The 16,768-nt window shown below is 42.4% G+C and overlaps 1 protein-coding gene and 1 long non-coding RNA gene across 4 annotated transcripts in view; one reads left to right on the forward strand and one right to left on the reverse strand.

Annotated features, from left to right (window-relative positions):
• LOC130679709 (uncharacterized) overlaps positions 1-15,504 on the reverse strand; it is an 84,135-nt gene extending 68,631 nt beyond the window's left edge. For both annotated transcript variants that reach the window (XR_008992721.1, XR_008992722.1), the window contains exons 1-2: positions 13,681-15,504; positions 787-924 (exon numbers count right to left, since the gene is read on the reverse strand). This is a non-coding gene — a long non-coding RNA (uncharacterized LOC130679709). The remainder of the gene's footprint in view (positions 1-786; positions 925-13,680) is intronic.
• CNKSR3 (CNKSR family member 3) overlaps positions 13,110-16,768 on the forward strand; it is an 82,869-nt gene continuing 79,210 nt past the window's right edge. For both annotated transcript variants that reach the window (XM_036886765.2, XM_036886769.2), the window contains exon 1: positions 13,110-13,733. In XM_036886765.2, the coding sequence (XP_036742660.1) occupies positions 13,682-13,733 (52 nt within the window). In that variant the 5' untranslated portion in view covers positions 13,110-13,681. The remainder of the gene's footprint in view (positions 13,734-16,768) is intronic.

The raw sequence follows: 16,768 nt of genomic DNA on the forward strand, positions 1-16,768 counted from the left end.
CTGTCTCTTATTTCATAAAGATTTCTTTTATATTGGATAATGAGACCTAATGATCTCATCCTAATTTGATTACATCTGCAGAGATCCTTTTCCCAAATAAGATCACATTCACAGGTATCAGGGGTTGGACTTAAACATATCTTTTTTAGGGGACATAATTCAACCCATAACAGATTCCATTTAGTCTGAATGTTGCTACAATGGCTTCCTCCTTTTTCCATTACTCTTAAACTATGTATCACAGTCAATACTGGGAACAGAATCATAATCTGAATACAGTTTAGCATTTAGGCCCCTTAGAAAAGCAGCAGTTGAAACCTAACAGTGCTAGAGGAAATCTCTGGAGATGGACTTTAACTGTCACCTACACTATAATGCTGAGGACACCACACTGTGATAATAGTGACTCTCCATGAACAAACACACTGCCTCTCATTTCAGGCATCACACACACCATGTATGACAATAAAACCAATTTATTATCTTGAAAATTACATAAGGGGGGCAAAAATCAAGCATTTATCTGTCTTTCCCATACAAATTGTACCACTGGGTAACCAACCAAACAGTACATGAGAGGAAGAATCATCTTATAAAATGATTTTACTTGATAACTAAAAGAACAATATTAGAACTACAACATCACCACTTTCTAATTCCAATTAATGAATAGATCTAGGCAATGAGCATCAGTAGCTCCTGAGGTTAAAAAAAGAGTAAAAACCAGATATTTCTCCTGATGAAAGAAACATAAGAATATGTAGAGACTTTCCAAAGAGATCATACCTGAATCTGAGTTTAATCAAGTTTCTGGATCCAGCTGCCAATTTGTAGGTTATGCAGAAGACAGAGGAATGTGTTGAACCGAACCATGAAAATGCAGTTACCAACATTCAGATGGTGGGAATCTCCACGTCGAATGAGCTGGAACGTTGAACAGATAACTTGTAAGGTACATTAGATTGTATATTAAAAGATTTATCAGGCTAAAAAAATGGACAATACCAAACTACAGTAACTAGTGATCAATGCTTGGATGATAAACGCAGTGAAGGAAACAAGTCAAGGTAGTGCTTAATTTTGGAGAGAGGGGGTTAGAGCACAAACAAGGGACTTCTGGGGCAGCTGGCTAAGTTCTGTCTCTTGGGTGGTTTCAAAGCTGTCATCTTACAAAAAATTCACAGTTGTTGCTTATAAGCTTCACACTTGTTCATAGTACTTTCCTATAGCTGTTTTAGTTTAAAATAAAAGGTTAAATACCTCTCCAGTATTGAAATACCACTCTAACAAGCTGGGAGACCAGGTTTGGAGGTAGAAGTCCTAGACTTCTCAGAGTTCCGTTCTGGCACCTTGTGGTCTTGGAGAGTCGGCCCTGGCCCACGACTTAACCCACTTCTCTCTCACTCCTCACTCCATCTCATACGGGAAGGGTGCTTGTGCAAGCATGTGGACACTCAAGCATGGCCTGCACAGCCCTACAAAATCCACACCTTAGAACTGGGGAAGGTACACTGGCAGCCTGTCCACACTTGGCAAGACAGACGTGAGGGACAGCCCCGACCTCACTGACTGAAGACTTGGGGCTAGGTGGGCAGTGTATTAGTCTCCTAGACTAAGGGTTGCCATGACAAAGTGCCATAACTGGGTGGCTTAAACAGCACAATGTATTGCCACACAGTTCTGAAGGATGCAAATCCAAACCAAGATGTTGGCAGGGTTGTTTCCTTCTGGGGAATGTGAGGCCTCTCCTCCTGGCTTGTAGATGGCCATCTTCTCCTTGGGTCTCTTAGCACCATCTTCCCTCTTTCTGTGTCTGCTTCTGTGCCTAAATTTCCCCTTTTTATAAGGACACCACTCATTCTAGAGTAAGTCCTAATCTAATGACATCATTTCAGGTTGATTAGCTATATGAAGACCCAATCTCCAAATAAGGTCACATTCTGAAGTACTGGGGGTGAGGACCCCAACATATTTTTAGCTGGGGGACACAGTTCTACTCTTATCAGGCAGGAGTTGTGGGATTCCGTGGAGCATGGTCTAGAAGGGGTACCATGGGTTCCTAGTGGCCATGTCCCCTTAGCTCCATAGCCCCGTTCCCCTGCAGGAAGGGCCATAGCCAGAGGAGGGCCATAGGGGCCCAGTGGTAGGGGCCTGTGCAACGTGCTCCATTATATGGCATATATAGTTATAAATTGTAGCAAACTTTGTCCCACTCTTTCCCTCTGTCTTGCCATTTTGGAGCAAGCTGGGTCTACGACTTAGTGCCAGCCACTACATCCCTTTGCCTGAATGTGCCAGGGAATTAACACTCCCCCAGGGGCTGCCCTTAACCCATGACTGAGGAGGCTTAGGACATGCCCCAGCTCCCTTGCTCCTTGAGACAGATAATTCTGAGGAAAGGGTAAATATATGGATCAACACCAAAGACTTTCCCCCTTGTTTAAAAATGTCATTAAAAGATATTAACATTGAATTGTCATATATATGTATGCATTTTTTTTGACTTAGTTATTTTATTTTTTGTCTGTCTCTTCCACATTAACAAACAAGGTCCAAGAGGATGGGGATTTTTGTCTATTTGGTTGATTGCTGTATGTCCAAGACAACACAGCCCTGGCACGTGACTACGGGAGCAATGCTGTCGGGATACGGACCGTAGGAGAGTAGAGAATGGCAGCATTCATGAGACGGGGTAGAGAGATCAGAAGGCAAAATTCAGATTACTTATGATGCTGCATTTCATAATCTTATTTTGTTTTTACCATGCTTTTCCTTCCCCCCAGTATTATTATTTTTGTGTATGGTGTAAGATAGTGGCCCAGTTTCATTCTTTTGCATGTGGCTATTCAGTTTTCTCAACATCATTTATTGAAGAGACTATCTTTTCCTCATTGTATATTCTTGACTCCTGTGTTATAAGTTAATTGACCATATATATGGGTTTATTTCTGTGGTCTATTCTGTTCCATTAATCTGTGTGTACTTTTAATGCCAACACCATACTGTTTTGATTACTATAGCTTTGTAATATAGTTTGAAATCAGGGAACATGATACCTCCTGCTACGTTCTTCTTTCTCAAGATTATTTTGAAGATCATCCAACAATTCTAATCCTTTCCCCAGGCACCAATAATTTATAAAGAATCAATTTTCATTTTTCTATTAAAGGTAGAACTCCACTATTAAGTCAGGTTTTATGCCTACAGTTTATCTGTGCACTATTCTTTTTCTCTATTCATTGTCTTTGTCTCTTTTTATTTCCTAGGATTTTTTAAGTTAGGACATGCAAGCCAATTTTGTTTTAGCTCAAACAATTCATTCAAGACCTGGCATTCAACTTTATTCTTTCTGAAATGTTTACCTACTTCTAATTTCACTGAACTTCGGTAATTTCCATCTCTGTGACGTGATTCAGCCAGGAAACTGAATTAATACATGATTCCCTCAATTGCCTAACGTAAGTCCAGTGTGACGATCTTTACTACAGTAACAATCTTTGGGGTGGGTTTATTTTCTTTTAGAAAAGATCATCTAATTTTTAGAAATGTTATTTAATTTACATCACCTAGAACAGTAGGAGCTGGTGGTAGAAGCTCCTTGTTGAATTGATAACAAGATAACTCACAGACTTTTTAAAGTTGTCTAAGATCTGAAGGGTTAAGTACAGCATAGTCACTTACTAAGCATTTCTTTTACATCCAGGGAATACAAAGAAAGTAAAATGACACAATGGTGACCATGGAAGAGATAGTGGAATTATATAACTTAAATGAAGAGTCGGTTTAGTAGAGGATTTAGTTGGGCATGGGTAGAAAATAATTAGGTTGAGTAGATTGGTCTTTAGATGCAAATAGGAAAGCTGCTGAAACAAAGAAAACCAAGGGATGTATCTGGCTTTGTAGTATAAACAGGAAAGCAACAGCTTTGTAAGTGTTGAAAATGAACACTGTACCATTTATTTTGGCTCTTAGAAGACTTATCACATTGTTATATTTACAGTCCCTCAGCATTTTCAAATTATCAATATAATTAATCACACGAGAAGAGGCCTTTTATTTTAGTCCGTTCTCCCACACTAGATTCTGAGGTGGAGTGTGTGTGTGTGTGTGCGGTTATTGTTTTGATTTTTGTTTTCCTATAGAGCCCTTTACTCTCATACTTGTTTGTTGGTTAATGTAATGTGGAGAGATTATAGAATTTTATCTCCAGTCGAGCCTTTTCCTTCTGTCAACAAATAGGTTTCACAGATGTTTTATCTACATAACAAAATTAAGTTATCTTAATGTTAGAAAGGTCAGTCCACCTTTACTATAAATATTGTTAGCATTTAGTCCCTTTGCTGCAGTTTATTTAGTTTGCTACTGATGAAATAGTAAAAAAATTTTTTATCTCTATCTGATTGAGATTGTGACTTCATCAAATGACACATTCAAGATATATTTCTTGAGCACCTGCTTTGTGCTACACATTGCTTTTCACTAAGTGTGCAGCACTAAAGAAAAAAAAATTCTGCTTTCATGCAGTTACATTCTAATGGGGTGGGATTGACAATGGATAAGTTAGTAGTGTTTGAGATAATGACATATTGTATACTATGTAACAGAAATCTTAATATAGAAGTGGGTCAAACATTCTGTATTAATTATCTATTGCTGTATACTTTACCCCAAAATTTAACAGCTTAAAACAATAAACATTTATTATTTCACCAACTTCGATGAGTCAGGGATCCAGGATGGGCTTAGCTAATGGTTCAGCTCAGGTTCTCTCATGAGGTTGCCATTAAGATGTTGGCCTATGGGAGTGACCCAAGAGAATGACATAGCCTCAAAGTCACTGATCTTCGCTTCTGCCATATTCTGTTGGAAGTGAGTTACTCACTCAAGCAGAAGGGAATTAAGCTCTACCTCTTGAAAGGCAGATATCAAAGAATTTGCAGATACATTTTAAAACCACCATAGTTACTCTGGTACATTTAAGAACAAATTAAATGGTATATTTCAGAGATATTTCAAAATTAATTGTGCCTTGTTTTGTACACATTGTTAGTATATTACTCTTTATTCTATCTTATATTTATTATTTGTTATTATTTTTGGACAAAGAATTGTTGAAAATGTAGGTTCTTTGAGCTTCACTCTTTCCTTACCATTTTGGTTACTTTGCTACTCTGCTGTCAACACTGTTTAGGGTCTGTTAATAACACTCGAGTCTTTTTTTTTTCTTTCAATTCTGGGGTTAGTTGATGAATTAAGATTACCTTTTATCCCTTCACATTTTTATTGGCCATGATTTGTCTAAGTGACAGGGAGACAGGAATTACATGGCCAGGGGTGAAATAAAATCCCCTCTGGCTCTGAAATAACTTACTTTTCATGGGGTGTCTACAGTGTACAGAAACATAGCTCCTCTGTGGAACCCACTTAGGCTTCTTCGTACATGCTGCAGAATGGGACAAAAATTTAAAACTGTGGTGAGCTACACTTTAGCCCAGAAACCTGGTGAGATATTGTGTATCATTGGTCAGAGGATTTAAATAACAGAAATGTGGGTGAAGGAATAATTCTTTGGTTACTTGACTATAATATTTGCGTATTTGATTGGAACAGATGAGAGGCTCTCCTTTGTGGTCCGTGTGTGATGACATTTTCAGGGCTAATCTCTTAATGACAGAAATGGTAAATTTGGAATTCATCAAGCTCAACTTTTCTCCATGACTGGATTCCCCTTTGGGCAGTCTTCCATGGGAAGTCTTTAGGGAGTCTTTAAAAGTACAACAGCACTCCTGGAGATTGACAATGATTCAGCCTCCGGACCTTTGAAGAAGATAAAGGACTTTTGTCAACTATATAAGACCCCCTTTTCCCAGAAGGGAACGCTTTTAAGTTTCTTAATGGATTAATCAGTAACTGAAGATAGCACCATTCTTTGGATTGTTTTCACTTTTGCAACAAATAACTACAAAAGCAAGTGCTACAGAAGAAGGAATAGGAAAAAAAATCATATAAAAGATAATCGGTCAATTTTCAGACCTTGTCAGTTATGTGGCAATTTCATCTCTACTCCCAGATTCCACCCTGAATAGAAGCTGTTGATGGAGTCAGATGTTAAAGAGAAAACGAGAGTAGGAGAGACACTTTGCCTCCCCTTGGGTTGGGTGGGGAGTTTAGTGTTATGAATGTTGGCGACATTTTTGGTGGCAGAGACACAGACGGAGGAGGAGGGAAGCCCATTGTCTCAGGAAGACATAGTATTTTACACAGTGAGTGCAAAGGGAAAGAAAAAAAAAAAAGCAAGTGCTGATTAAAGCCATACTTGTATCCGGGAATTCTTCTGGGTGGGAGGAGACAGATCTCAGATGTATTTATGTTGGTTTTTAAAACAATGTTACTCAGTGTAGCGATGGTTACATTTATGATGATATAGATCTGAGAGAGACTTTATAGATGGTTTGGTTCTGACCCCAGAGAGATACAATGATGTGGTGAATCACTACTTGGTGAAGGGATGTGGGCAGAGCTAGTCCTACAACCTCCCAGTACATTTTTTTTTCTGGAAAAACAAAACCACTGCTTTTGGATTTTCACTCTTTGTAAAATAGTAATTTAATTAGAGATTATTCTGTGGTTTTGTTTTCATGGGGTGGGGGGAGGAACAAGAGCCACAGAACAAAATAGACTATAAATTGTAAATAAAAATCAGGTGAATTCAAATTCCAACAGCGTTTGCCTGTGAGTCCTCCAGAGTGGGGGGCTGGCAAGGTGGAAGGGGCTGGCAGTGAGAGAGAGGTTCGGTCCTGAGACTGGGATGTATCACTTCACGCCAGCTGACGTTGCTCTTTCTCAGGGAGGGTCCAGAGTTGGCATCTGAGACTAGTAATAGTAATTAGTTCTTCTCTGTGCATTTAATATTTTTATTCATTTTATTTTACTACAGAAGTGAATTCCTCAGTTTGACAAACAGAGTTTGCTTGTCATCATTATGTTATCGATAGGTTCAGACAAATTGCATATTTTCATTCTATGTTAAAATCTATAAACAATGAGCAGAATCTGGAATCTCCTCCTTCTCCCAACCTCCCATCACTATTCTATGTCCTGTTTTCAAAGCCATGTCAGCAAATGAGTGACCAGGGTAAGCCCTGCAGACTTACAGCAGACGGAAAGGAATCAGTCAGGTTCCTCATGCAAAACTGCCTCCCCCTTGTCTGTCCTCATGTGGATAAAATGAGAGTACCTGTGGCCAGGATTCTCACCTGGCCATGGTTGACTAGCTCACTGCACACCTGTGGGCAATACATGGCTGTTGACTCTATAAAAAGAGCTCTGCCCACTGCTCTGGGTGCTGCACGGTGGCAGGGCTGCAAGGCTGCAGAAGAGCAGAGGCTGGAGTGGTGGCAGCTCCTAGGACAGAGGCCCAGAGGATGGCTGTGCGGGCAGAGGGACCCAGAGGCAGAGACTGGCTTGCAGCATGCAGACTCGCTCTGAGTGGATGGGATTTTAGTGACTGACCTGCCACCTGGAAATAAACTTGGGTATAACCCTTTCACCCCAAGAACGTTTTGCTGTCAATTTCTTTGGTCACATTGAATCCATAGCAAACTTGCCCGGGGCTGAAACCCATTGGCAAGACACCATGTCAGCAAATGAGTGACCATGGTAAGCCCTGCAGATTTACAGCAGAAGGGAAGGAATCAGGTTCCTCCTGCAAAACTGCCTCCCCCTTGTCTGTCCTCAACAATGGGTATCTCACCATTAGAAAAGAGAATTTTGAAGCTAAAAGGATCCTTAAAGTTTCTTTAGACCTAAATCCTTAACGGAGAAGCCCAAAGAGGCTGACTTACTCAAAGTTACAGGGCTGGTTAGAGTCTGATTAATAGATTGGGATAATAAAATTAGTTGAGACCTCAAAGAGTTTCCCCTTAAAACCATTTTCTGAGAAAAGGACCATCTTCAGCCAGCACCTTGGCAGGATGAAGTTATCTAACCATAGGATACAGGCACAAAGGGAGAGGAGGTGGCCCTGGGAGATGAGGTGCAGCCAGGGTGCTCACAGTCACGTGAGGCCAAGCATCTAATTGTATTTCTCCTCTTCTTGTTCCCTGCTCCACCTGGCTGACCCCAGGGTGGCGTTCATGGGACATTAATTAGAGCAGGACAGAAGCGACGCCGGCAGAGTTCCTTCCCTGGTGTTATGCAGTTACCGTCTTTGTTTTCATCCACCCAGGAGCAGGGATTTCCTGGGGCTCAGGTAGCACAAGCTTAATTCCCAAAGAGCTTTATGTTGCCCCTAACCGCAGTTTCCTCCGGTTCCTGGTGTCTCCCCCACCCCCACCGCACAGCTGTTTCTCTGGGACTAAGCTCAGGCGGAGAAAAAAATGGAAAAGGAATGGCTATAACCCCATTCCTCTGTAACTCAAGCAAAACTTACATGGAATTCAAATGGAAAAATAATTTGATCTGGGAGCTTTTTCCAGAATGGAATGTATTCTGTAAAACAATTACTGTTAAACGACTACCCTTGCTATCACTGGTGAACTGGTTGTGGGTTTTAACAACCATTTTGCTGACTTTTTGGCAGCAAGTGTGAGTTTTCCTGTTCAATTAGGCCTTTGGGAGTGTTCTTAAAATCCTATGGAATCATTCGACTCCTGACAGGAAAACACTGATTGGTATTAATTTTCATGCTTTCCCTTTTGATGTTGAAATAGACTGAAACACTTCCTGCTTTTCAAAAATGTCCTTTTCCCTTCTACCTTTCCCCCATCCCAAGTGATTATAGTATTTCCAAATATAAGACGCTAGTTGTAGAAAATTAAGGAATAGGGTCCTGTTACAGGAGCAAATGTCTAAGGACTCCAAGGGGGAGACATAAATGTGCTTTTAGTGAAAATCTGGATATGTTGATTAGCAGTGGCTGCAGAATCTAAATACCCTTGATAGGTTCAAACTAGAAGAAATTTTCCTCTAGTATGCAATTGAAGCCATGTAATGAAAGAGCAAACATCTTTTAGACTGAACTCAAAGTTCATTAAAGCTGCTTAGTTATAGTCTAGAGCATTTGAATATATCTTTCTATTTGATTTGAAATGTCATTGTCAAATATTTTTGTTATGCCAAACTCAAATCAGAAAAATACAAAATAGTTCATGAGCAATTATTTTTATGTTCTTCTTGTTAACCCTTGAGAGAATTTTTAATAGTTTTGGCTTAGTGTGTTTATGATCCTCAAATTTGTGTTTTATTTCTAAAGGTCAAAGTTTATTTGGCCTAATTTAACGGTAGTTTTATTTTTAGGTTTAGAATGACCTACATTAAACTTTTTTTTTTTTTTACCCTGAACTTTCATCTGTCATTATCAACATGGAATTAAACAAAGCCATTGAGTCTGGAACTCTTGGTATTCTGCTTACTTGTTCAGAGATTATGAGTCCCCCAAGTAAAGTTGAAACTGTAAGGACAACGGGTGCAATGGCATTCTGTTCTTTTTGGACACTGGGCAACTTGATACATCAGTCCGTCAGGGGAAAGGCAGGATTGATTGTCCCTTCTTTGTCTATTGCATGCTCCTTTGTTAGCTGCTTCAGCTCTTGAGGCTGAGGGAGTTCAACTCTTTTGTAGGTATTGTCTCATTTAAGAACTCTTCAAAAACGTAGCTATAAATCCTGGAAAATAGGATTTAACAGTGCCAATGTTTTTCTTTTGTGTTAGAAACATTTCACCAACATCTCTAGGTCTGATTTAAAATAGGTAAGGCTTTGAACGGTTATGCAATTGACATTGATCTCTGAGTGACAGATAAGGGCTCAGTGACAGAACACCAAATACCAGCTTTCCTACTGTAGGATGGCTTAGTTAATGTAACTGAACGATCGAAAGAATTCGAAGAAGCAGGGCAGCACTATAAGACCTGATACAAAAAAGAGTTTGAGGGCTTTATTTCCTGAATTTTCTGATGGGGAACCTGTGTATTTAGGGAGAGAAACACATTACTATGGTGGGAAGAATTCAATACAAATGGAATTGAACGGAGGACAGATCAGCAGCAGCCTGGAGAGTTTAGTTAGCTGACGACTTTGCAGTGAGGTAATGTCATAGATAAGAATGCTTAGCTCTAACTGCAGGATATTTCCCAGACAGCATTTTGCAGAATTGTTTGGGATCTCTCAAGATAAAAGATACTGTAAGAGACACAAATGAGACAATTATATGCAAAGAAAATATTAAATGATTTCAGGAATGTTCTGAAAATAGTAAAGGCAATGTGATGGGAAGAAAAGGATACTTAAGAGAAGGACCTTTGGTTGAGAGATCAAGTTAAGATAAAGCTTGCTTTGTTTATTTTTTCTTTCATTCTGGAAAACATTGTTTTGGATTGGGGAAGGAGACTGGGTCCTCACAGACTGATAACTTGTTTAAAATTATTTGCTTGTTTTCCTCCTCCTGTTTATGAAGTAAATTATAGCAGTAACCACTAACCTCAAATACTCCATCCCTGGTTCTGAAATAAAGAAATTAATAACATAAGAGCTCAGACTCTTAAGCAATCCTTAAAACTCCTGCATGTGGGTCTACAGAGTACTTTCCTCTGATTAAAGACTGCAGAAGAAAATCCCCACTCGGAAAATCACATGATGCCTTTGATCTCTAAGGAGTACTGGCGTTTGTTTCTGTTCCTCCCTTGGGCCTGGCTTAGTGCCTTACAGGTACTGAATAAATATTTCATCGATTGAATAAATGACCTAAATATGCAAGGAGACCCAAAATCAGAAAAATTAAGGAGTTGGAAAGTGAAATCTAGGAGACCTGGGTTCTAATAGCAGTTCTACAAATTCAATACAATTAAAAAAAGGAATTATTCAGCTCCTTGTTATGTTTTGGGAATTGTGGCAAACCTCAAGGTGCAAATGAGGAGTTCTGTTTCTGAAGATGGCATAGATACAGTTTATAGCATAGCTGCAGATTATAGCTAGCAGAGAAGAAAAATTAGCAAATTTATAAATGATCATTTTGTACATGCTTTAATTTCCAAAACCTAAGATGCTGCCTTTATTATATACCATTCATTAGTGACTTTGGACAAGAAGGCAAGCCTCTTGAAAACTTTCACATGCTAACAGCTGTAATTAAGGCAGAAGGCCTTAGTTAAATAGTAATTAGCCTTCAGGACTTGAAGTGTAAATAACACGCTAATTCATTTAGATAGTTAATTAGTCTTCCAGGTTAGAGATCTTCGCCATGGCCTTCCTCTTGGGCTATGATGGATTTAGGTACTGAGTTCCCCGGAGGGTGCTGACTCAGTGGGATGAAATTTTGCAATCTCTTGCTTGACTCCCAGAACTTTAGCTTTAATTCTCCAGTAATGACAAATGCCAACGGATTAGAAAACATTGTGAGAACACCAAGTAAAATTCTAGGGAAAAATCATTAACACTTGACTTTTCTTCATAATTAGAGACCATATGGCCCAATTTATTCGTGTTATTCCAACCTGATTATTAATAACTGCCCTTTTATACTCAGGAATATCTTGGTTGGGAGGTAAATTACATGGTCATCCTCATCATAATCAAAGATGACACAGTATACAGTGATTGCTGTAACTAAAGGTGTGGATAAGATCAGTTACATTTGCTAGTGAATCCGGTGACTAATGTCAAGGTCTTTCTCCCTCCCTACTGCCTTAAAAATGGTTAACAATTGAGGTTATTAAGTTTAAAAGATCATTTTCTTTTGAAGGACAACTACTCTAGGAGGCATTTTGTCATTGCCAAGTTTCCTTGTCTGCTAATAACTCTTTCTCAAAACAAACAAACAAAAAACCCCATTGTATTTGATTAACTGCGTATCTCTGCATTGTTCCGTTCTTGAGTCCTATAGATAAGCTGCAGTGGAAGGTGGATCTGATGTTGTTTTTCACTTTTTAAGATATGTTTCTTTTCTTAGTTATTCCAGCTTATCACACAACACAACAGACTCTTAGGCCTGCTGCTAGCCATCTTTCCCACGCATGCATCCAAACAGACCTGTATAAATAGTACATATCACATATCACCTTAGTTTAACAAATATTTAATGAACGCAGTGGCTGGCACATAGACCGTGTTCACAGGTATTTATTGAATGAATAAATACCAACCACACCTTTGTCTCCGTGCTGGGTGCTACCAGCTAGGTGGTAGGAAGAGGGAGCAAAGATGAGAAAGCTCTATATAGTTATCAGGGAGGTTCTGCCCTCCAAGGGTTAACAGTCTCCAAGGGGATGATGTAAATAAATTACCACAATTGAAGGTAAGGATCATAAAGTGCGTATCTCTAACTATGAGTGGGAGGTAGAGCTCAAGAGGGTTGGGGAGGGGTTGCAGGTGTGGGAGGGCTTGAATGAGGAGAGGGAGGTATTCGAATTTTGGATTTTCCCCAATTTAGAGTTAACTCTGGCCCGGATTGAGTCTCGTGGATGTGAAAGGGCCCTCTGGTGTCACTTGCTGAAATTGTGCACATGCTTTTTTTTTTTTTTTTTTGGCTAACAACGTTCCCTTCACGATTGATGACTAATCCAAATGAGCTTTAGCTCACTTTGCAAATATGAGTATTAGAATAAGGCAATAAATAACGCTAGTATCTACCAATTTATTATGATTCATTCTAGTTGCAAAGTTAAAGTATCATTGCAGTAGCATTAAAAACGAAGAGAGTTAAACGGTCACAAATCATCAAAATATAAACAAAGTACTTTTAGCTTAAGAAATTTAAAATGAGGAAGGCTTAATCGCCGAGTAATATTGATACAAAGCATTTAAAATGAACAAAACTTGCAGGTTCTACTTAAAAAAATTTTTTTGTTTTGTTGCTCACAGCGAGACCAGACTTCTGTTAACAATAAGACCCAGGCCTCGCCCCCGCACCGCGCTCTCCAGGATGCACGCTCGGTCTGCAAACCGCCGCTTGAAAAGGAAAGTGGGGCCCGGACGCTGCGGGTGGGTGCAGGCAGGGCTTAGAGAGGGAAAGTAACCGGAGTCGGCAGTTTCGGGCCGACCCACCCCCTCCCACGAGTGTCACCGGGTCCTCAGCCCCGCCCTCTCTTTTATTCCGGGAGCAACGACCCGATCCGAAACTTTGTAACCCGAGCGCGCTGCTCCGCGCTCCTCCCCGCCCAGCGCGGCCCGCGGGGAGGCGCCGGAGGTGGGACTGCGGGCGGGAGGGCTCCGGGAGGCCGGCGCGCGCGGAGCCGGGACCCCGGCAGAGCCCGCCGCCCCGGGAGGAGCTGCAGGGGCCGCGCAGCGCGGCCGGGAGCCCGCAGGAAGTGGTGCGGGTGGAGGCTCAGGGGAGCGGCGGCCGCGAGCGCCCCGCGCCGAGCCGGGGCCAGGGTCCGGGTCGCACCCCCGCGTCCCACAGCTGCCGTAGCCCGGGAGCAGCAGCTGCGCCCCGGCCCCCGCGGCGGCGGGGGTGGAGGAGGCCCCGCAGCTGGACGGTGGCAGCGGGAGGCGCCGCACGCTGTCCCGGGCGCTGGGGAGGGGCCGCGCTGCCCCGGCTGAGCCGCGCTGGGATGACCCGCTGACCGCGGCCATGCAGCCTTGAGGGGCCCGCGGGGACGAGCCGCGGGGCGCGACCTCCCGGGAAGGGGCCGCGGGCGCAGGCAGCAGGACGGTACCCAGCGCAGCTGGGCGGGAAGCCACTTACCATGGAACCCGTGACTCAGTGGAGCCCCAAACAAGTGGTGGACTGGACGAGAGGTGAGCGGGCCGGGCCGGCGTCTCCAGCCGCGGGGAGCTGGCGGGCCGGGCGCTCGGCCGCCCCCGCAGCGAGAAGCGTTACGGGCGCATCGCGGTGACCATGCCAAGTTCTTCGGGGTGGCCTGTGCGTCCCTAGCTTGGGGCCTGCCTTCGGGGGTGCCTGTGGCAAGCCCAGGGACCCCGGTCTTTGAACCGGGGCGTAGGGATGGCCTCTCTACGGAGCGATGGCTGAGGGTGCCGAGCTCAGGACTGTGTCGGGGTGGAATCTGCGGGGCGGCGGGCGCCCCCCTGGCTGCCCGGGTGCGATGCCCGGCGGCCCGTCCCGGGGCGCAGAGGCACAGGCGCCTTTGTGTGGGTGGCTCCCCTTGGATCTCGTAAAAGCCGCCCGCCCTGAGCAGTTTGCCGGCGGGACGGGGCGGTTGGACAGGTAGAGGGCCCAGCCTCTCTGTTTTCGTTGGAGGAGGCGGGAGGTCACCCCAGAGCCAGCACCGAGGCAGCCGCGCCGCCGAGAAACCTTGAGCCAGACTCCCGGGACTCGGTGGCTTCTGCTGGGGAGGCTCCAATACCCCCCGTGGCCCTGCATTTTTAGGCCCCATTTAAACTCAGGGAAGAAATCTGTTTTGAACCGCTCTCCTGAGTTACGCTGTATTTGGGATGAAAGCAGCGGGGGTGGGGTGGTAGCGGGGGACCGAGCAGGGGGTGGAAGCGTGCACTCTGAGCTGTCACTCTTACTTTTAAGCACCGAGGGGTGATCGAGGTCTCTCAAGTCTCTGTACACTGCCAAGAGAATGAAGTCCACCAAGAACGACCAGTATTTTCATAGGTTCCTCGCTCCCCCCTCCCAGCTCAGCATCTGTTTCAAGTTACTATTTTTTTCTCTTTCTTCTGTCTGCTCTTTCAGGTGAGGAATGGTGTCCTCTCTCAATAATAATTAGAATTGTATAGCGCTTTACAGTTTGCTAAGAACTCTGTCTCTGTTATTGCCCTTGGTCATCACAGTAAGCCTGTGAGGTAGGTAATACTGGTAAGATCAGGCCACCATTCAAACCGTGTCACCATGGCTGGGGCATGATGGAGCTGGTCATCTCTGCATCTCATTTCTCATGCCTGTGTGCTACACATAGACCACGCTGGGATGGGATGTCCGAGATGTGTGGAATGTGTGGGACGTGTCAGTGGGGTACGCCTGACCATTTCTTCCCCCTCTGGGAGAAGGAAAGTTATATTCTCCCCCCTGAGAAGTGGTTCTTTCACAGACAAAAATTTCCTGGGCTGTTAATTTAAATGATAATGAAAAAAAGTACCTGCATATGAGTTAGATTTGCCTGGGTAAAGGGGAGATAGCTTGGTCAGTGCTTGGCACAGACATTAATTTAAAAGTGATAAATACCCAGATTCTGTTGAAATGGGGTATGTTCCCCCATTCCAGTTACTACCAGCTTCCCCAAATAGCAACTTGCCAAGACTGAGTTGGTTGATCTGTATTACCTCCATGTCCATCAAGAGGCAACTTAAGATGCTGATGATTTCAGCAATTTTTTTAACCTCAAGAGCTGTCTGTTCAATATGGTAGCTGGTAGCCACATGTGCCTTTTAAGCCCTTGCAAGGCTGCTGGTCAGAATTGAGATGTGCTTTAAGTATAAAGACTTGCATGAAGACTTGGTATGAAAAGAAGAATGTACACTATCTCAGTAATTGTCTATACATTTTACATGTTGGAACAATAGTATTCTGGATATATTGGTTAAATATGATTTACTATTAAAAATCAATTTCAGCTGTTCCTGATTGCATGTGTGGCTCACATTTGTGGCTTGCATTATCTTTCTGTTGTCCATCATTGCTCCACAGTAAAGAAGGGGTTACAGTTTAGCACTCTGGCTTTTCTGAGCCTCTGCCAGCCTACTTGATAATGTACAACCAGAAAAAATGGTAACAGGCACAGGGGAAGATTATGGAGTGAGATCTTCACACTCTCACAATTTGTGTCTATTTTTTTTTTTTTTGGTCTCTCTTGGGATGGGGAGAAGTGTAAATTCATATCCTGTTATGTTTGTTAGCATTTAGAAGGAAGGGCAGAGGAAAATGTTTTTGGTGTCCAAGTGCCTGGACATTACGACATTAGTTGAGCTTGCTTGCATCTAGAGAAAGTTTCCTACTGACCTGCAAGAGAAATTATGGGTGGTTTAATACCTTGGTATCAGAGGTCATTGGAGAAATGGTAAGGTTGCATACCTGTGGTGACTTGAAATGGAAATGCTTGCACCCTTTTGGACCCTTACGTATAGAATGATCTGGACATCTTCTGTGTCAGAATCTAGAAAAGATAAAAGGAGCAAGTATGGTGAACTCTTAGATAACAAGAGGCTACATTCTCTCAAAATTACATGACACATTACTTGAATATTTCTCATAGTAATGTGAAAGTATTGACTTAAATTACTCACTTATGCAAACTTGCTTACTTCTAGGACTATTTTTAGCTGTTTTTGTTAACCTCTCTACCCAACCCCTGATTTATAAATACATCCTACTGATAAGCAGCTCTGCATGGAGACTTTGCCGCTCTTGGTATTGCATGAATGTGAGTATGGGGATGATGAGCGCTGTAGAAATCCTTAGAGTTAAAACTATCTAAACCTGGCCACAATCTACAGCTTGCTGTCACACTAATGTTATTAAGCAGATTGATGCATTAGGAAAAAGGATGATGTCTACAGAGTGAATTAATTAATCTGGCTTGTATTATTATTATAATTTTTATTTGTATTAATCTTTAGTTATGCTGTCACCAATTTTATCATATTAGTAGCTCCTTAGTAAGGGTTGTAATGTGTCAGGCCCAGGTCTAAGTGTTGTTCAAGTATTAACTCATTTTATTGCAGAATTAATATGCACCCTTTAAAGTAGGAACTATTATTTCTCTTTTGCAGTTGAGGAAACTGAGGCACAGAAAGGTTAAGTACCTTGACTAATGTCACAAAGCTGGGAGGTGACAGACCAGTATTTATCTCTAGGTCTTTAAGCTTTTCTC

This window comes from Manis pentadactyla, chromosome 12, assembly GCF_030020395.1.
Source record: "Manis pentadactyla isolate mManPen7 chromosome 12, mManPen7.hap1, whole genome shotgun sequence".
In the NCBI taxonomy this organism is placed as follows: Eukaryota; Metazoa; Chordata; class Mammalia; order Pholidota; family Manidae; genus Manis; species Manis pentadactyla.